The following is a 21,765-nucleotide window of genomic DNA, read 5'->3' on the forward strand; positions in this document are numbered from 1 at the left end:
TGTTCATCATTTGCTCCAAACTAGATAATCTAAATCATTTGAAAATTTTAATTTAATCACTTTATTCAGTAAAAAAAAAAATGTCTTTGACTAAACTCATAGAACAACACCTAAAAAAATGATTGGATATATAAATAATGATCAAACATTTTATCTATTCGTCAATCATCTAGAAACATAAGTAAAAATTCTACTAATCAAAGATAGAGGATAGAAAATTTACTAGATTCCTTTCTTGTTCTATTTTGTGTCTTTAGGGAAACAATCGTCTCTTATCAATTATGATTTAGGCATTGTCGTAATACATTTTGCGCATGATTCATAATTACACTCATAAGTTGTTAGCAAGAAATCTCTACAATAGATATGTTTTAGGAAACCAAATGGTCCAATTCATTTTGATAATTTGGAAATTTTGATTTACAATTTGCAATTTGGACTGATTTACTTTGAATCTAATCCAAATCAATGAATTGTTAATTGTCTTTCATTTTTCCCAATCATCCCTCTTTCATTTTCCTTCAAGACTACCTATTATCGCTTTATCATAGTTTATCTTGCACAAAACAAATGATTTAATTCGATTTGATAATTTATCAACAGAGATATATATAATGCATTTAAAAGTTAATATCTAAACAAACGACATCAGTGTGGATCTTAATATTTATTAAATTTTTTGTTAAGATCTAATAACCTATTATTTATTAACTAAATTTTTTTTACAAAACCTAAATATAATATTTTTTTTAATTTATTAAAAACCGTCATTTAAAGAGATTCAAGAAGCAAAATACCAGTTAGCTCAATGAAACTACATTTTGGAAATCCGAATATCTAAAAAGCTTGGAGCTCAAAAGCATGTACATGTAAAATTAATCCTATATGTACACGTCCCTAATCTCACAATTACAAACCTATCATACTCTATTATTTCGAGAATTGCTGAGTCTAGAAAAACCGAAAACACATAAGAGGAATTCATTGTTGCTTAAACATCAAATCAGTGGCAGGAGGTTGGTGTTTCTATTCCACATTTATGGGTAATTTGGATTATTTGTACATAGATAAATCATTTAGAATTCTAACATGTAACCCTAGCAAAAAAAATACATAAAGGAAATTACATACACAGTAAAGTAAGTATTTCCTTTTCTCTAAAATTTTACTTGTTATTTAACTGAGATTTTTAGGTTCACTTGAGCTTTATCATTGAATCATTGTAGTGTATAAGTGTTTAGAAGCCCACACGAGTAGAACCTCTTGCTTTTTAAACTGGGGTAATTTCTTGTCTTCCCATTCTCAATCCAGGCCAACTACTTAACAAGTATGCCATCTGCCCATCATTGTTCCTATATATATTTTCTTGATTATCCCTCTAAATTTTAAGGGAAAAAATATGAGGGAGAAATCAGTAAAAACTTGATAACAAATTGAGCAACTAGGCTATGCCTTTTATTTTATTGTTCTTCAATGGTTATCACAGTTCCAATGCAATATGAAACTTACTCTATTTTCTTTGGGTCCACTTGACTAGAGAAAGGAACAACAGGCAATTTCCCACAATCATGTTTTATAACACTAAGAAGCTTAGGAAAGAGGAAGTTGTAAAAGACATTTCTCAGGATTTTCATCCACCAGTTTGATCCTCCTTGTTGAATCCACCCAGATAAATATGACCCTGCAGCCAACCAAGTCACACGCCACTTTCTTTCCTCAACATAACCATCTAAGTCTTCAGCAATTGCCCCAGGAACAAGTCCTCCATTTCTTATTATTGAATTCCCAATGTGTCGACCAAGTACCACTGCATCTTCTAGTGCGGCACAGCCACCGTGTCCAAGGTCAGGTGTCATGGGATGCATTGCATCGCCAGCAACTGTGATGTTACCTTTCCTTAATTTGCCAAAAGCGATGCCCCATGGACACCTGAATGTCAATGGAACCCAGATCAATTTTGATTGATCAGAATGCCTGATCATATCTTTGTATATTTCAGGGAAGTCTTTGGCATAGTTCTCTAGTAGTTCTCTTTGTATCACTTCTGGTTCTGCTCTCATGATTTCTTCTGAAAACAAAGAAATATATGTCAAATGGTTCAAAACTTTGACAGAGAAAATGATGTAAAAAATATTTGGGAAGAATAATAACCTTTTGGTGAAAATATACAGTTGAGGAACCAATATGTCTCTTTGTCATTGAGAGGAACAAAACCAGCCCTTCGACCCACAGCTACAAATTGTCTCACTTCTTGCTTCAAGCCATGGCCATCAGGAAACACAGACAATCCAAGCACACATGATCTTCCTGTATTCACTGGTGTTCCAAGTCCTAGCCAACGCGCCACCATCGAGTGTACCCCATCACATCCTATCAAAATCTAAAACAGAAAACGATTAATTAAAACTAAATAACATTACTATAACTGTGAATTCATCATAATTATAATTAATTACCTTAGATTTGATTATAGTGCCATCACTCAAATGTATGATAGGAATTGTTGAACCTTCTAGTGACTGTGTTTCAATGGCATCAATATGTGAAGAGAAACGGATCGAGCCAGTCTGTAACTCACCTGCCAACACCTCCAATAAAGTTTTACGATGAACGTATCGGGGTCCAACTCCAAGCCTGTTTAAGCACCATCTAATTGTAAATATAAATGAAAGAATAAAACTATACATATAAACACATTATTCAGTCTTATCTGTACAAACTGAAATGATAGTTTAGATTAGTTAATGTGATTATTTCATTTTTCTATTACTTCAAAATTGTGTTATCACAATAGATTGTATGAATAAGTATGTTCAATTTGTTTGTACATATTACCCTAAACGAAACTACATACTGTTTTTTGCTGAAACTCTCGACATCAATAATCTTTCTCAGTCAGATATGTTCCAAAAAATAAAGCACAAGAACAATCAAACTCACCCAGTGGCTGTATTTCCAGCAAAGGGAGTTTCTTGAGTAGCCCCAGTTTCAACATTGGTAACAAATCCACTGTATTAATAATTATCACAAAATAACTAATCAATGTCCGATTATTTACATGAATAAATTAACAAACAAAGTTGTGAAGATTAGAATTTACCTCTCCGTAGGATCATAAAGGGAAGTGAGCTTATGAGCAACACCAAGAGCATCAAGAGCAAGCAAGGCGTTCGGGAAGAGGGTTATAGCTGAACCACTGGCTCGGAGGCAAGGAAATTTTTCTAATACCAAGGCTCGAATTTCAAGTCTTTGCAGAGCCACCGCCGTGGCCAACCCTGCTATCCCAGCTCCGACAATCACCACTTCTTCCTCCACCATTTTCATCAATCGATCTCTGTGTCTTCTTTTAACAAGTGCAATGCCTCTTTTGCATGCTTTATGAACTTTATATATATATATATATATATATATATATATATATATATATATATATATATATATATATATATATTATGTGATCATTCTCAAGTGCAAGCAAATATAAAATAGGATTTGAAGTTGACCGGTGTTGAAGTCTTGAGCAGTTTCTTGAAGAAGGAACTAAAAATTATCAAGTAAAAGAAAAGTCGCCTAAGCGGTTACGTCTAGCGTGATGATCAAGGAGAGGAGGAATCTTTGACTCTTCTAAACAAAATTGATTGCATGCTCCTGATTAATAATATCATCCACATATTAGACAACTTGGAAGATTCGTCGAAAGAAAAATGAGATAGAAACGATTGAATACTTTCCGTTTCATTTAACTGATTCCGTTACCTTTTATTCCCATTATCTCTCCTTAATCTGCACAGCCTTCATCTGCAATCTTGGTTGCACGTATTAAAAATTTTCTGATGTATCTGGCATTAATTATGATTTTGATTTAATAAATTTAAATAATTGAATAATTAAAAATCAGTTTATAGATGAATTTAAATAATTAATAAAAATAATTTTAATACACTTAAAAGTTATAATTTGAATAGACAGCATAAATATAGGTTTTAAAATTTATTAGATTTTGGTAAAAGGTTAATTAATCTACTATAAATTAGATAAGTTTGTACTCTAAAATCTAATACAGTATAGTTTATTCATATAAAAGTGTCATTTAAAGAGACTTTTAGTGTAGAAGATCAAGTCATATCGAGAGGTGATCTCAATAAAGAATTTTTAAAGAGTTTTCTAAATTTAATTTTTATAGCAATCCAAGTATTATCAAAATTTTAAAATTTAATTCAATATTTTATAATTTACGCATTAATCCTGTGAAATATAATATTGTGATTTTATGTTTGTTTATGCAAAATTATCTTACAGTTTGTTTTACTTCCTCAGCATATCCCCTTAATACAAACACTCTTCCATTGCACTACACATGTTTCATCTGCATTCGTTGCTTGCTGCTTCCTTTTAATGCTGCATCATTTTACTTCCTCAACGTTTGCCTTTAATACAAACACTCTTCAACCTTCACAACGTTGCATGGCGTCATTTTAAAAAAATGCATATGGTTACTACAGTCATTAAACAACAAAAAAACCATATTATCGAATATAAAGAGTATTTTGCATACCCATAACCGGTAATATTATCATATACATTGTCACACCATATCACTGGTAGATTAGAGAAATCTAGACCAAGTTCAAAAAAAGAGAGATCTTAGCCTCCCAATTTCAATAGTTGTTTGGGTTAGAGCTCCGCATTCTTCCTTTATGGAAGACAAAGCTACAACTCTTCATTTTCTAGAGCTCTATTGAGTTAGGATAGGACCTAAAAATGCAGAATACTTTGTTGTGGATCTCCTATCATAGATATAGTGTTGGCTTGATCAACATCTGAGTAACAATTCAGTTGTAAAACTTCATCTGATTTAAAGTGGAGGCCATGGGACAATGTTCCCATTATATATCTCATCACTGTATTGCAAGCATGCCAGTGTAACAGAGTTGGTCTTTGTAAAAAACTGACTATTAGATATTGTATAGCTCCTATATCGCTCCTATAAAGAGAGGGGTTTTACTTTTTAGAGTATTCATTGTCATCAGGTGACAATTTTGTTTAACCACTTATGGATAGGTAAATGAGATTTTCAAAATTAAAAAATGAAACTTGAAAAAAAAGTATACTTCGGATGGGAAATAGTCCTTTGGCCTAAAAAATAACTAAAAAGGAAACGGGTCATAATCCTAAAATGTAGCTCTATTTTTGTTTATGCATGAAATATGATTTTTTTTTTTTATAGTAAGTGTAAGAAGAAATAAAAGTTCACTGTTTAAAGATGTGAAAAAGAGTTTCTTTTAAAAAAAAACAAGTATCAATAGATATGTTGGATAAATATCTAATCCAAATTATTTTAATCAATCATAAGAATATTTATTAATTCTCAAACTTAAATACAATACAATCTGAAGCTTACTCTGTTCTCTTTGAGCTTCCCAATTCACTGGTAAAAGGAACACTAGGCAATTTCCCACAATCATAATCTACAGCACCAACAATCCTAGTAAAAAGGTACTTGTAGAAGACATATCTCAGGAATTTCATCCACCGATTTGATCCTCCTTGTTGAATCCATCCTGAAAAATATGACCCAGTGACCAACCAACTCACACGCCACTTTCTCTCCTGAACATAACCATCTAAATCCTGACCAATTTTCCCTGGAATAAGTCCTCCGTTTTTTATCAATGAATTGCCAATGTGTCGGCCAAGCACTACCGCGTCTTCCAGAGCTGCACAGCCACCTTGTCCAAGATCAGGTGTCATGGGGTGCATTGCATCGCCGGCCACTGTGACGTTTCCCTTCCTTAAATTGCCAAAAAGGATGTCCCAGGGATACCTAAACATCAATGGAGCCCATGTCAATGTTGAAAAATCGCAATGTCGAATCATTTCTTTGTATATTTCAGGGAAGTCTTTGACATAGTTCTCCTGTACTTCTCTTTGTATCACTTCAGGCTCTGCTGCCATGATTTCTCCTGAATATAAAGCAAGATACATAAATTGATTTTGTACTTTGCCTGATAATTCGTCTTTATCCTAATAAAACTCGAAAAAATATGAACCTTTGGGTGAAGATAAACAAGTGAGTCCCCAATACGCATCTTTGTCACTCAGAGGAATAAATCCAGCCCTCAGGCCTACGCCAACAAATTGTCTTGATTCCTGCAGATTCAGGCCATGGCCATCAGGAAACACCGCCAAGCCACGCACAGCTGATCTCCCCGAATTCACTGGTGCTCCAAGTCCTAGCCAACGTGCCACGATCGAGTGTACCCCGTCACATCCTACCAAAATCTAAAACCAAAGCAATGAGGAATTAAAACTAAATCACAAAATTAATAACGAAAAGGGATGGTAATTAATTACCTTGGATTTGATTACAGTGCCATCGCTCAAATGTATGACAGGAATTGGAGAACCGTCCTGTAACTGTGTTTCAATGGCGTCAATATGCGAGGAGAAACGGATGACGCCAATCGGCAACTCACCAGCCAACGCCTCTAGTAAGGTTTTGCGATGAACAGTTCTTGGTCCGTCCTTCCTGTGTCATCCACCTTATAAAGATTATTATAATAACTTATATTTTATTCCTAACATAATTTTTATTTATCACTTTTTTATTATTATTAAATTAATATAAATTTTGTTACAATTCTGTATTTATTTATTAACTTTTAAAGAAAAAATATATTTATTTTCACTATAGAATTAATAAGAATAATATTTTAGAATAATTATCAATAAAATTATATATACAAAAAATATATATAAATAATAAGATCTCTTCGTATAATAACATGTTACTTTACCTCTAATTTAAAACTACTCAATTATATGTTGACATTTTATTATTTATACACATAATATTATTAAATAATTATACCCAAAATTTTTTAAGTAAAATAATATACCGAATAAAAAATATTAAAATAATATCTTAATGTTCTTTTATTACATTCAACCAAAAATAATAATTATTTATATCTATCTATTTTCACCAATTTATAACTACTTATTTTTATTAAACTTGATAATATAACATCACATAAATTTTCCAGATTAGATTTTACATTTTTACCAAACACAATAAATTCTTAACTGCAATCCTCACATATCATCATGAAAGTAAGGTGGAGAACTTATTGAACATACCCGGCTCCAGCATGGGAGATTGTTTGAGTAGCTCCAGTTGCAACATCAGTGACGAATCCCCTGTATCATAACAATATAATTAATTAGTTTTCATATTTAGATGAATAAATAAACCAACAAAGTTGTGAAAGTTGATATTACGTCTTTAAAGGAGCATAAAGGGGAGAGAGCTTGTGAGCAACACCAAGAGCGTCAAGAGCAAGCCACGCATTTGAGGTGAGGGTTAAGGCTGCACCAGTGGCTCGGAGGCCTTGAGATTTTTCCAATATCAAGGCTCGAATTCCCAGTCTTTGTAGAGCCACCCCCGTGGCCAGCCCGGCTATTCCTGCACCAACTATCACCACCTCTTCCTCCATCATTTTCTTTCTACTCTTTCTCTTTGTCTTATCGGCAATTGAATCTAAAACTACTACTCTATATTAGAAAATAAAACGATTATCGAGAGAGATATTAATAATAAGATTTTATGAGATAGAAATAATGTCAATATTTTAATACGGTGGTGGACTTTTCTATTTTTGGAATCTTGACTCTTTTAAACTATCATGCTCACATGCTTAATTGTGAGATTAATTATTAATATTCATGCAAATTATTCGTGGTAACTTAAAGATTAGTTGTTAATTCTGAATATTGATTCCAAGTGTCATGGATATGGTCAAACCTTAGACCAAGATCAAAAGTAAACGATGATTATATATTGGTTTAAATGGTCATGGTCAACCCTTGGACCAAAATCAAAGAGTAAAGTTAATTATAAGGCAAAGATGAAGTCTTTTTCTTCTTCAATTGTCAACCATAATACGTGCATGGAAGAGTATTGTTAGGTATATATTACTATATAATTAGATAGTTTAAAATGAGGGATAAAATAATACATAATCACACGATAATATATCATTATTTATACATATTATTTGTATACATAGTTTTATTATTCATGAAAAATCATTTACAATAAAACGCAAAATTGGGTCTTTTTGTTATTCGGTGCTTGATTTAATGTCATACACATAAATTTGATTAGATGGAAATAATGAAATAAAAAAACAAATTATAAGAAATAATTAAATGGAGTAATGTTATATACATATAATCATACAATAATGTATTATTTAAATACTTAATTGAATATACATAATTTTATTTAATCATATAATTTGAGAGAAAGATCTGCAGAAGGGGATGAACATCAAAAGATTGGATCACAACTCTATAAAGAAACGTGGACGCAAGAAAGTATGAAGGAGGAAACACAATGAACTTAACCATTGAATATTCTTCTCTAAAAGAATGTCAAACTTGGCTCCCAAATTTTTTTAGTACATTCTCCTCTGCCTTCTGTCATGAAATTTTAAGAGCAAATTTAATTGGGTTTTGTTCGGGCCTTGCTCAGGTTCTATTTTGATCAAATCTAATTCTGATTATGTTTTTTTTTTTTTTAAATTCTTTTATCATGTAGAGATCTATTCCACACTTTATGTATACAAACTTAATAAATTAATTAGTTTCTTATGGTGGTGAGTAATAACATAAATAGTTTATAGATTTATTATTATTTTTATTCTCATTGATAGGACTAGATTCAAATCAAACTGAGCTCAAACTCTTTACGTTTGAGCTCGAACTCAGTTCGGCTTATTTCGAGTTTGAGTTTTTAATTAATTTGTTATTAAAACGATATCGTTTTAATATATATTGATCAAAACGACATAGTTTTGTATCAAAATTTTTAACTTACAAACTTTGACGAGTAAGCTCAAACTTGTTTAGGGTTGACTCATTTCAAGCTCGAACGGACTCAGTTCGAATGGGCTCAGTTCGAATTCAATCCTACCCATTGAAGAATACTTGACATGTTAAATTCCCATAAAAGAAATTTTTCTTTATTGTTAATTATGATTTATTTAGTTAACTTTTAATTTTTTTAATTTTAAAGTGAGAAATAAAGAAAAACTTTCTTCTTATAATTATAATTTCACTTGAAATTGAAGATGAGAAATAAAGAGAAAAATAATAAAGACTAGAAATCGCTTCCCCCAAAAAAGTCTAAACAATACCACATCTGTGAGGACCAAATCTAAACAAAGTTTAGATTAAATTGGACTCTAATTCAAAAAGCTAACTCAAAATCAATGAATTCAAATTCAAATTTAACTAGTTAATGAAAATGAGTTTAATAATTTGTTCAAATTCAATTTTTCCGATTCAAACCTAAATTCGAGCTTAAACATTTTGAATATAATCAAACCCTAATAATATTATGTCCATCCTAATTTTGACCCGACCCATACTATATTATTTAAGTTTGGCTCAAACTTTGACGGAAGGCAAAGCCCAACAATAAGCCAACAAAAACATTATGATTTTTCTTCATTTTATCATAGTAATGTCTATCATAATAGAACAAATAAACTATATAAAATTTCTAATAAAAATAATATCCTCGATTTAATTTTTAACCAATAGTTTCTAGGAAAACATCATATTCTTCTAAATTTAGGGTAAACACTTGGCTAGGAATTCACTTGCCATGGGAAAACATCATATTTTTCTTTATAACATCACTACTTTATAATATGTGTTATTATTTGTTTCTGACACATCAATTTTAAGGTCTTAGTATAGTTTTTTAAATCTTAATTCAAAAAAAAAAGAAAAGATAATTACACCTAAAGGGATTAGACCAACGTTTTTTAAGTTAAAGAGATTCAATTTTATTTTTTTTATTGAATAGATTAAATTTTAATATTTTCTTATAAAAAAAAATTAAACTTTTGAATTTTTTTATTGAGAAACCAAAATTTTAATATTTCCTATTAAAAGTATTATACAACCATAGTTAGGAATTAGTTTTTGTTTTATTTTTTAAAAGCAATATGATAAGTTTGCTATTTTCAATTAAAAATAATGAAAGTGTGGTTTTCTTTAAAAGGAAAATATGAAAGTTTGACTTTTTAATAGAAAATTTTGAAAGTTAAAAAGTTTGATTATTTTAATAAAAAAATTGTGATAGATTAATAACTTTTGGTGTTATTACCCCTTAAGAAAAGTTATTTAGCAAATTAACTTTAATAAATATTCTCCTCATTAGAAACTTTTGGGTCCAGAGGGCTTTATAAATAACATTATGAATTGTTTGGTTGATAAAAGAGCATTGTTATATGTAATTCGTTTATAACTCTTAAGTTGAAAATTAGTTTCTTCTTCAATTCTAAAAGCTTAATGATCAACTCTTTAAGGATTATATGAATGTAATTAAAAATCAAATTTAAATATTAAAATATCCTTGTCACATTTAATATAAAATCTAATGTTTTATAGTAGAATTGATGAAGGATCGGATTAAGCTTTGATTTAGACCGCATATAACATGATTTGTTATTATAACGGGTCAAAAAATTAAATGGGTTTAGAACGACTCTTTGTCATTTTGCAACTCAAAGACCAATGACTTTCTTCCGTTTTTTTTTAATTAAATATTTCCCATATAAATCTTTTATCTCATATTTTTTATTACCTTATACACTCTAAACTTTCTTCAACTCTCTCTCTCTCACACAACTTTGTTTCCATTTATTTTTATAATTTTGTTAATTATTTTTTTCCATTCAATATAAATGGATCCTAGTTCACAAGAGTTTAATTTTTTTTCATTCTTTTTAATTATTATATTTGTTTCATTCATATCAAAATAAATCCAAAATCAAATGAGTTTAATCATTTTGAGATGGTGTTCAATACGAATTTGGAGAATTCATCATTTTTAAACAAAAAGATAATCAAATGATTAAAACAAATTCGTTTATATTAGCTCAAACAAAAAGGAGATAACTTAATGTAAATATTATAACAAAAATTTTGTAAAAACAAGCAAGTGTGAAGTCGAACATATAATTTTCATATATAATTATAAAGATGTCTTGATTTGGGAAGGATAATTTTAAAGAATAAAAGAGTTAAAGAAGATTGGGTGGATGCCAATGGAGAAGAAGTTAAAAAAATAAAAAAATTGAAGGAGAGGAGATTTTGTGTGCTTTGTTCGAGTGAGAGAGGAGATTGGGCTACAGGAGGAAGTGATCAGTTGGAGGGATGCAATGCTAACACGATTATGTAGGTTTGTTTTAGAGGGTGATATGTTAATTATACTTTGTTAAGGGTAATTGAATAAATTTCAAAAGGTGAACGATTAGGAGTAATATAATAATAATTATAATTTCTAATCTTGTGTCAGAATTAATTTTTTGAATTATAAAAGATTGATTTTCGGTAAAAAGTATAAATTAGGGGGTGGAGAACTGCTTTCAGGGGCAAAGTTAATTCAGTCTAATTACAATTAGGTGTATCAATTGAATCATAAAAAGGGTAATATTGTCTAGTACACTATCACTACCAAGGGGCCAATCAATCCTCGTTGCTCAAACCTCCAACTCTAAAATTCAGGCAAAAAGAACAACACGATGTCGTATCTGCCACCACACCTCAGGAACTCCACTTCAAACTCAATCAGCAGGGCATCTCCCACCTCCTCCTCTATAGTGGCAAATGAAGAGACCATAGTAATGATTTTAAAACCAAATTTTGCAAGAAAATGTACAAGCAATAGGAGTAGAATCTAGTGGATTGCTTGTCAATTTTTATGAAAAAATTGAACTTCTTCAGTACCTCATCTACCAACATTTGATATGAATCTTTTTATTGGAAAATAAAGTTGATATTGTATTAAACAATAAATTAATGGGCTGTTTGGGTTGAATTTTAAGACCCTTTGTTTGACTCACACAACCCATAAGTTTGATTAGGAGTAGATCTAAAAAGGGTTAAAGGGAGTCGATTGATCTTTTTTGAGTTTAAAAAATATTAATTACCTCCCCTTAGTATAAAAAATAAGTATTTAATATTTTTTGGGTTTAAAAAATTATTAGTTTAATATATTTAAAATCTCAAAATAATATCTAAAATTTTACAACTATCTTTTTTAGATTTCATCATTTTTAAATTAACCATTTATATTTATATTTTTATTTAATTTTAACTCATTTATATTATATTTCTGAGTTTATCACTAAGTTTGACACAACTCGTTATACTATAGATTATGCTTTTGTAAATCATACAATTTTAGAGCAAATCGACCTGATCTCTTTAACATTTCTGCTTTTCTTACAAATTAAAATTTTATAAAAAAATGAGAACAAGTGCAAAGAAATAGACCAAGAATTAAAAGACAAAAGAAGGTAGGGAGTTAGGGGCATTTAATCTAGGGATCATCATTGAGGTCCTTTTGACTTTGGGCAATGCTGTCTTTTTCCCATGTAAATAAAATATAGCCACAAACTATAAAACAAAGCATGAATTGACATCTAAATTAATGGCCTAAAACTAAAAAATATATTCATAAAAAATGCAAAATTGTATGATGGTTAATATGAAAATTTTAATCGAGATACATATATTGGTATCTAAAACTTTTCCTTAATTATACTGTAAATCTTTTATAAAATAAAAGTTTCGATGTTATAAACTAAACACATATAAAATTGTCATCGTATGTACTCAATTGACTTAGTATATTATCTATATTATTTAAAAAATTCATATGTTAAATAATCGAAGAAATGATAATTTATTAATCATGCTTGATTTCTATTATCTAAAATGCAAAAGGCTAAAGCTTAGTGGTGGGTGTGAGATCTTAGGGGGAAGATTTGTGTATGGTAAATGTTGAACAAATTGATATTTGGGGCCACAAGTGTGGGCATTTTGGATGTGAATGACCCACCATGTTCTTCTTTCACTTCTCTCTTCTCTTACTTACAAAGTATATTCTTCACTAAATTCATGGCAATGGTGATCAGCAAGATGCTACCAATTTGTCCACATATATAGCACTTGTTCTCACCATGTGCAACCAACAACCTTTTTATCTTTAAACAATAGAAATATATATATTTTTTATATTCACCTTAATAAGATATTCTTTTATTAGTAATTATAATAGAAAATACTTTATCTCTAAACACCATATTAATGTGGACCTTATAAAAGTTCAAAGCCAACAATAAGGAGTAAAATGTCATATTTCATCTTTATTTAATTATCTGCTTAAATATAAGGCCAAATATTTATTTCCCACCCAAGGGTTTGTAAAACAATAAATTCTCACTCTTTAAGTTTTATTTTTTTTTCCCTAATTGAAGATGGGGTTTCAAGTGATAAATATTTAAGTTTCTAAAGAAAATATAAGTTATAATAATTTTATTATATTTATATTTTTTACAAACTACCAAAAGTACTCTTTAATTGTTAAAATTAACACTTTAATTTTGATGAAATATGTGCATATATTGTTTTTTTTTTTAGGGTGAAAAAGTGTCATTAAAACAAAAAACAAGTGGAAAACAATCGTTTTCCCTCTATACCAGATATGACAACTAGGAGAGGTGAGACTAAATATTGTAATCACATTTCCCATCCTTGTAGGAGAGATCTTTCCTTATCTTCACTCTATCTCCAATATGAGGATGATGGGAAATCCATGTCTCTTTCTCTTAGAAAAAATTTCTCACCCCTTTTTCTCTCCATCATCGTTAGGAAAATCCTCCTCCCTTTCTTTATAGAAAAATAACAAAAAATTTTATTAGAGGTTAGGTGTTGTACCTTAATATTTTGATGATGATAAAAATGAAAATTTAATATGTTAACATGTCCAAAAAATGCATGAATGCATTACAAAATAGACAAAGTGTGAAATTTACAGATCAATCTGAAGCAAAAAAATATTAGTCATATCTCTTCTCTGACTAAGTTGTGTGTTAATCATTTAGTATTCTAGAAATAAAAATTACTCAAAAAAAGCAAAGATCTAGTCATACCATTCATCTTGAGTAAAGGTTGGTCAACCATGACCATTAAATATTCTCATGTATTGTTGCCATGTGTCCAAGCAACTGTCCAAGCCATTGAATCGCTGCCACATGTCATAGCCCTTAAATGTTCCAATCGTGACACTTTTTTCCAATGGATCACTGCCACGTGTCCAAGCAAGTTTGTCTAAGTCGTGCATCGTTGCCACGTGTCCAAGGCCTTAAATGTCTCAACCGTGACACCTTGCACTCCAGCCATGCCACGTGTCCAAGTCACATGCATTGCTAACACTTCTAGCTTGCCATGTGTTCCAGCCGCGACACAAAATACCAATCTAGGTGTGACACGTGTAAATTCGTCTTTGTCATGTAATTTATCAAAACCTCCTAATCGTGATATATAATTCAATCAAATTGTGACACATGTAAAATATTTCCAACCATTCAGATTTTCAAAACCTTCCAGCCATATTGCACTTTAGTCCAGCTTGCACCTTTTAAAATCAAACTCGTACTTTAATTGTGGGAACCTGACATGTACCCATTCAAGCTTTTGGATTTTTTATAGTAAACATAGAAATGACGCAAGCCGCTCGCAACACACATCTGTCGCCTGTATTGAGAACATTTAAAGCTATCCATTGATGCTCTAATCGAGGTATTTTCTTCACTAAATTTTTCAGTTGATTCTTGACGACAACTCAATCCAACGAAATGCAACCTAACTCTATAAATTGAGTTTGGATTGAAAAGCAAAAGGTTAGACATTTTACAAAGTGAAAAAGAAAAACCTAAAAAACTTTGTTTTCTCTGTCACTCTCACCACATTTTCATTTTATCCATTGAGAGAATCAGTGCACTCATCTTATATTTACAACCTTAGACAGACAATCAATATTCTTATATCTTTGTAATCAAACCTTTGGGTGCAATCATGTATTAACTAATGTAGTGGACACAATCTTTGATATACTATATGTAAAAAATTTTCAAGAGATGACGGAACTCCAAGGCGATTTGCTTGGAGAAGTGGACGTAAGCAACTTGCAAGAGAAAGCTCCGAACCACTTTAAATTGATTTTTCTACAACTCAAACTTTTTAATTTTTGTCGGATATTTATTTATTTATTGCTTAAATTGTTGTTGTTGTTATTATTATTTTTGTTGTTGTGTTTTTGCAAAATCTTACTTTATTTTTGTCATTTTATTGTTGTTGTGTGTCTTGCAAAATTTGTTGTGGTATTTATTGTTGCTCTACATAAACTTGGTTATTGAGAAAGTGTTCCTTTTAATTTTTTTTAAGAACCTATTCACCTCCCCTCTGAGTTTATATTAGCCATTACAAAAATATTTAACATCAGGGTCTATTTGTAATAATAAAATTTTAATGGTAATTTAGTATTAAAGTGTTTAGGTGATATTTAAAGGAAGGTTAAGCCCAAGAAGAGATAAGTTGATGATAAATCTATCTTTATCCTTACTTTTGCTTTTCCCCAATTTTCGAAATTTTAGCTGTCTTCATCCCTATAAATTAAAGGGCAGGTTAAAGACCAGATTTGAAGGGTTGAATTGCATTTCTACTTAAAACTAATACAAGATCAGAGAATGACATTTGCACCATCAAAATGTAAAACCCTAAACAATGATCATAAAAAAGATCTCATGGCTCTAACAAGTGTGCTTCCAAGTTTGAATATGATCTAAGGTCCAAAAAATGTTAGAATTTATGTGAACCCCATAGCCTAATCATGTGTGACCACATGACTAACTTGGCTTGGCCTACCATTGGTTACTTCAACATTTTAATGGGAATTTTTGTACGAAGGCTTTTGGTCTTCACTTAAAGAATTTACCCAAACTTGGTAATTAATAAAGATTGATTTGACTTATCAAATTTAATCAAGATTATCTAATTGTAATTAGTTTCTAATCATTATTAGTAACGTGTCATTGTAGGTTTTTTTAAATAAATATACAAAAAAAAAAAAAGTTTAATTCTCTACCTTTCTTATTTGAATGTTTGAGTAAGTGTATAGTTCATTTTAGAGTGGTTTGAGAGTTTTTAAAATTAAATTAAAAAAATAGTTTGAAATTTTTTTAATCAAAACCGTACCTAACTGAAAAAATATAATTTAAATTATAGTGATCAATATTTTACAATATATAATACGTATTTTATGATACAATACATGATTTGACAATAATTGTTTGAATATTTTAAAATTTTATATATATATATATATATATATATATATATATATATATAATTTATAGTTTTTTAAAACAAAATATAAATAAGTAAAATAAATATGAAATATATATACAATATATATTTAAAGAAAATAATAAAATAAATATAAAAAACAAGTTATACACATAATTATTTATTGAAAAATTTTATCAATATATAATATATAAATTAAAAAAATATAATTTACGATTTGGTTTGATTTGAAAATCATCTAAACTGTATTTCAAAATGAAAAAAAAAAACAGTTTCAAAAATTTTTAACAAAAAAATAAAACTGTAATTTTTATATGATTTGACTCAGTTTTACTATTTTAACTAAATTATGTACACCTCTATGGATGTTAGACAAATCCTTTGCACTGGCTGCAATATTCCATCAATTATTTACTTTAGAAAAAAAAAAAAAAAAACCTCTAACAATTATCACAGTATTCATTCCTAAATTTGAAATAACCCATTAATTAAGTTTTATTTCTTATAAACGTGCAACATCACTTTAATTAATTTGCACATAATTTTTCCAAATATATTTAGAAAAAGGCCTATGTCAACATATCGAAAACCCTACTAAAAGGCTATATAGTAATTTTTATTTTTTTAATAAATGATTTTCTAAATATTTTTAAAAACCTTTATAAAAACGTTGAAAATTCAATAATAAATGGCTATATAACCTTTTCTTCTAAACAAATATTAAAAATGAAGAATTTTGAATAATAATTTTTAAAAGTTTGTATTGAAAATAAATTGGAAAGTTATTAAACCTATTTTTAATACTTTTAAATGATTTTAACTATTTTTTTTTTATAAATTATAATCCTATTATATATGTTTTACCTTCATTTTTAATCTTAAAATCTTAGTCTCAGAAATATTTTATTCATCTAAAATTTTATTTTAAACTAGTTAAAGCAACAAAATAAATTAATAAAAAATATGATTATTAATGGATGGAAATTACTAATTAGTCATATTAAAATATGATTTATGCGAGAAAGAAAGTTTTCATGTATAAAAGTAGGTGCAATCGCTCAATTACTATTTACAACGTCTAATCATCTTTTTATCAAATTACTCATCATCACCCTTAAGTAACTTTTTATCATATTTAATCGGTGTTTATCGTGACCATTTATCATATATAATCATTGTTTATTATATCTAACCACGATTGATGTTAACTTTTAGAGTTTGAATATTTTTTGTAAGACTTATCTTTTTTTGACTATATCCTTATAATCTAAAAAAGCAATTTTGATTAAAATTGTTTATTTGTATTAAAAAATATTATTATATGTATAATTTTATATACAATTAATAATATCATCATATGATTAGATGTTAAATTATTTCTAATTTAAAATTATTTAATTATATAATAATATGTTATTATATATTTATAAAATTATTTTTGTTAATTTTATTTCTATATATTAAATAATTGTATAAATAAATTTTAAAAAACCCATTATTCAACCATGCAAGTCTTCCTCTCACTTTCTTTGTGTCTGTCCATCTCCCAAACCACAACAAACCAAAACTTGGTTCAAAGGGATAGATAGCATCGCAAAGTCTTGCTGTCTTCTGACTCACCACCAGAACCAACACTGTTTTTTAATTAATTAAAATTCAACAATTCCCAAAATTAACCAAAATTCATCCTACTTTTTTTTGGAATATACTATTCCCTCCCTCCCTCCCTCACCACCGTCAACCCTTGAGAAACTCTGATCTTCACTGTCCTCTAACATGATAAACGAAATAAAATTAAAACTTTACATAAATTTCCCTGAAGAATTTCTCCCTAAGAGCCCTTGTTAGCTTCAACAAATTTGCCCATCAGATCTCTTTCTTTTTATGGGCTTTTTTACTTAATAAAATTTCTTACTTTTTTTTTTCTGTCAGACCTTCTTCTTTCATTCAATAACTTGTCATTGTACTGTTCTTTCTTTAGATCTGGCGATGTAAACTCAGATTCTGTTTAGAGTTTCACGTCACTTGGGTTTTCTATTTTTTGGTAAATTTATTTATTTATTCGTAATAATTATTATAATTAAAATTTTCGATGGATTTGGATGAGTTTCGATCTATTCTTGACTCGGCGAACGTGGACGTGTGGACGTTTATTGACACAGCGATTCTAGTGGCGTCGCTGGACTACACGGCGGAGTTGAAGGAGCGGCGGGATAAGATTGTGGAGAGGCTTTATGCCACGTGTATTTCCACGCGGTGTCGAAACTGTGACTTCGGTGGCGGCGGAGATAGTCGGGTTAATGGAGTCGACGATAAGATTGAGAAGGAGATTGATCATGATGGCTTAAATAAAGGCCACGAGTCGCCCTACACGCCCCGTTCAGTTGATGTTGATGATGATCACCACGATCATGTTGATCAAGATGATGATTTGGATCCTTATGGCGGCTTGTTTGATGATGAACAGAGAAAAATTCTTGAAATTAGAGAGCATCTCGAAGATCCTGACCAGGTTATTTTCTTTAGTTTTTAACTTTTTCTCAAAATTTTTATTTTTTATTTTTAATGAATTAAATGAAATGGGTTTGTTTTTGTTTTTGAGTTTCAGTCTGAAGATTCTCTGATTGATCTGCTTCAAAATTTGGCAGACATGGATATAACATTCAAAGCTTTAAAGGTTTAATTTTTTTCCGGGGAAATTTGTGTTTTTCTTTCTTGTTGTTTTGCAGTTATTGAAGTTCCAAACTTAGATGATAAATTGAGCTGTAATTACAGGAAACCGATATTGGGAGGCATGTGAATCGATTGAGGAAGCATTCATCCAATGACGTTCGAAGATTAGTGAAGCATCTCGTTAGGTATTAAATTTGAGTTAATTTCCAAAAATTAGTTAAAAAGGTTGTTGATTTTGGGGTTTAATTTTGCAGAAAATGGAAGGAGATAGTAGATGAGTGGGTGAGATTGAATCAACCTGGAGAAGTCAGTGCCCCGACGCTAATGGGTAATTCAATTTCTGTTGAATTCTTAGTTCATAGTTTTCCATTTGCCTTTCTGGGAAAATTTCCAGAGGTTTAATTGTTTGATGATGTCTGCAGATGGAGACTCACCCCAACAAAAGATTCCCCAGAATGGGCGTCACCAGGTGAAAGATAAACCTTTTCTCTTTTATTTTCTTGGCAATTTGGCTTTTCCTGAGAAAGTTGTTGAAAATTTCTTTGTTACTTTCTTTCTAAGATTCTTCTATTATTTAATTTTTAGGTTCCGGATTTTGCATACTCTCCAAACCCACAGAGTGAGTAGAGAATCCAATTCTCAGTTGTGGCTTTTTGATTGTGTTTATTTTTATTGACTGCATTTGTTTAATGAGTTGTTTTTGCTTGATAGATGGAAGTTCTGGGTCAGAGAGGAATAATTCAGAGCCGGAAAGGAAGCCTAAACCGAATTCGAATTCAAATGTGAATCTGCCCCAGAAAGAAGCTGCTGCATCTAAACCTCCAGCAGCTCATGTTCCTCTAAGTGTACAGGTATCATATGCACCAAATTAGAGTCTTTAATTCTCTTGTTTGGTTGCTGAGAAAATGGAGGGTTTAAAATCAAACTATGAAGCTTTAGCTTAGGTGGGTGGAGTAAACAAGTAAATTTCTCAAGTAAAAACACTTTCGAAACCTCCTCGCAAAGCCAAGCATTTGCTTATTTTTATAATTTTGCAGCGAATGAGAGAACAACAACAACGTCAACAACAGCAACAAAAGGAAAGAAATTTTGATTCCGATAGGCTTGATTCAGCCAGAAAACGGCTTCAAGAGAGCTATAAGGAGGCTGAAAATGGTTAGTTACATCATTTTCATTCTCTCTATTGCAGTGTACATGTCTGTTTTCCCAGAAAGCCTTCTTTGCCATGGATGCACATACAATCAACCAACGACCAGCCTATGTGTCCCTTCATTGGCAGGTTATATGTGCAGCCGTTGATACCAATTTTGCATTTTTGTAAAATCCGAACTTACATCTGTCGGCGCAAATTGGTAAACAGTTTCTTTGGCCCGGTTTTACAAAAATGCACACTGTATCTGGTATTATGCTGAGGTAAATCTGGCAAGATGTTTATTGTTCTGATTGGAGTTGTTTTGTTTTGTGTGTGTTTATGAAGCCAAAAAGCAAAGAACAATTCAAGTGATGGACATTCATGAGATACCAAAGTCCAAGCCAAAAAACTCCTTCTTTGGAAAGAACAAAAGCAGTGGATCACAAGGCGGCAGACACTGGTGAATGAACATGGAAAAGACAAAGATTATCAAAATTGTTACAAGTTAAAAACCCCTTTATTGATGTGGTTGGTTCAACCCCAAAAGGCTTTTTCTCGGCCTTTATCGGGTGTGTGCCGGAAAATCTTCAAACGGGTTTATCTTTTTTAATTTTTTGGAGGAAAAAACAATTTTCTTTTGATGAATGGTTAAGAAAACAAAGTAATATAAAGCAAAATAGATTTTTTATTTTCTCCCTCTTTTTTTTGATGGGAAAAAGATAGCAAAAAGTTTAGGGTTATATGGGTTACAAACTTAGATATAGATTTGTAACCCATATCTCTCTAAACTTAGATGTATGGATTTTTTTAATTATATTTGTAGATATAAGGTTAGGATATTGTATATGAAGGCTTTGAAGCTAAATATTGTGCTCATTACTAAAGCAGAAAATTATATAAACAGATTAAACTAGATAGATAATAATGTTAATAATAAATGTGTCTATCATTTTCAAATACTATTATAAAATAACAGATAATTTTCCTTTTCGAAAATATGAAAATATATTAAATATAATAATTAAAACTAAATCATTTATATATGAATAATTGGTATTTTTTACACTGAAGAAAATGTGAAATTAATTATATTTTTAATGGTAACTTTGCACATTTATAATTGATGACATCTTCTGATACTATTGCTACAAAAAATAATAAAGATTTGCCAAAATGTTACCTAACAAATTGTGTTGTTACTAAAATGGTGGGAATATATTGATAAATTAGTTTTAGAGGTGTCAAATGGCCGGGCGGGTCCAAGGCCCGACAAAAAAGTTTGGTATGATAAGGCTCGATTTGATACTGTAGCAGACTGGATCTGATTTATGAGCTGTAAGGCCAGGCGTTGCTATATATTTTCTTAAAAACAGATTCTGAGGGCAGAAGCCGCTTCTGCTTGGCTTCTGCCTTTCTGCTGGCAGAAATGAGCACAGCAGGCCTGTGCCTATTTAAATTTTTTTTTTCTATTTATCTATTATTATTACATCATCGAATCTCAATCTCTCAACTTTTTATTAATCTCAATCTTATTTTCTCTCGTCAACTTACATTCTGAAACCATTTGAATTGTTCATAATTTAAAAACTTCATTCAATTAATCAATCTTGACAGCTTGAATTGACAAAACACACACTTATTACTGAATGCCCTTGAAGAAATATGAGCTATAATATTTATTTGAGAGAAAATCTCTATAAATTGATGGATTTTCGTTTTATGTTATTTCT

The 21,765-nt window shown here is 30.1% G+C and overlaps 3 protein-coding genes across 5 annotated transcripts; 1 reads left to right on the top strand and 2 right to left on the bottom strand.

Moving 5' to 3' along the window:
• Positions 1–1,433: 1,433 nt before the first annotated feature.
• Positions 1,434–3,389, bottom strand: LOC123198699 (monooxygenase 2-like). 2 transcript variants are annotated; one of them, XM_044613445.1, is made up of 5 exons: positions 3,101–3,389; positions 2,941–3,009; positions 2,457–2,634; positions 2,152–2,380; positions 1,434–2,065 (listed from the first exon to the last, which is right to left on the bottom strand). In XM_044613445.1, the coding sequence occupies exons 1-5, from the start codon at positions 3,322–3,324 to the stop codon at positions 1,506–1,508; spliced, it is 1,260 nt and encodes a 419-aa protein (XP_044469380.1). In that variant the 5' UTR covers positions 3,325–3,389; the 3' UTR covers positions 1,434–1,505. The 2 variants fall into 2 exon arrangements, with proteins under 2 accessions (XP_044469380.1, XP_044469379.1); XM_044613444.1 differs by having other exon boundaries at positions 1,434–2,068.
• A 1,922-nt stretch (positions 3,390–5,311) lies between these two features.
• LOC123198700 (monooxygenase 2-like) lies at positions 5,312–7,586 on the bottom strand. The gene is made up of 5 exons (XM_044613446.1): positions 7,282–7,586; positions 7,141–7,200; positions 6,355–6,529; positions 6,051–6,282; positions 5,312–5,963 (listed from the first exon to the last, which is right to left on the bottom strand). Exons 1-5 carry the CDS (start codon positions 7,497–7,499, stop codon positions 5,398–5,400), a joined length of 1,251 nt encoding a protein of 416 aa, XP_044469381.1. The 5' UTR covers positions 7,500–7,586; the 3' UTR covers positions 5,312–5,397.
• Positions 7,587–17,754: 10,168 nt separating this feature from the next.
• On the top strand, positions 17,755–20,723 carry LOC123199823 (probable mediator of RNA polymerase II transcription subunit 26c). Of its 2 annotated transcripts, none has more exons than XR_006498431.1 (9): positions 17,755–18,742; positions 18,839–18,907; positions 19,006–19,088; positions 19,158–19,231; positions 19,326–19,372; positions 19,489–19,522; positions 19,615–19,847; positions 19,941–20,058; positions 20,381–20,541. XR_006498431.1 is itself a non-coding variant. In XM_044614895.1 (9 exons), the coding sequence occupies exons 1-9, from the start codon at positions 18,323–18,325 to the stop codon at positions 20,497–20,499; spliced, it is 1,104 nt and encodes a 367-aa protein (XP_044470830.1). In that variant the 5' UTR covers positions 17,761–18,322; the 3' UTR covers positions 20,500–20,723. The 2 variants fall into 2 exon arrangements, 1 of the variants encoding a protein (XP_044470830.1); XM_044614895.1 differs by having other exon boundaries at positions 17,761–18,742; positions 19,615–19,754; positions 20,381–20,723.
• The last annotated feature ends 1,042 nt before the right edge of the window (positions 20,724–21,765 follow it).

Source organism: Mangifera indica, chromosome 16 (assembly GCF_011075055.1).
Source record: "Mangifera indica cultivar Alphonso chromosome 16, CATAS_Mindica_2.1, whole genome shotgun sequence".
Lineage (NCBI taxonomy): Eukaryota > Viridiplantae > Streptophyta > Magnoliopsida > Sapindales > Anacardiaceae > Mangifera > Mangifera indica.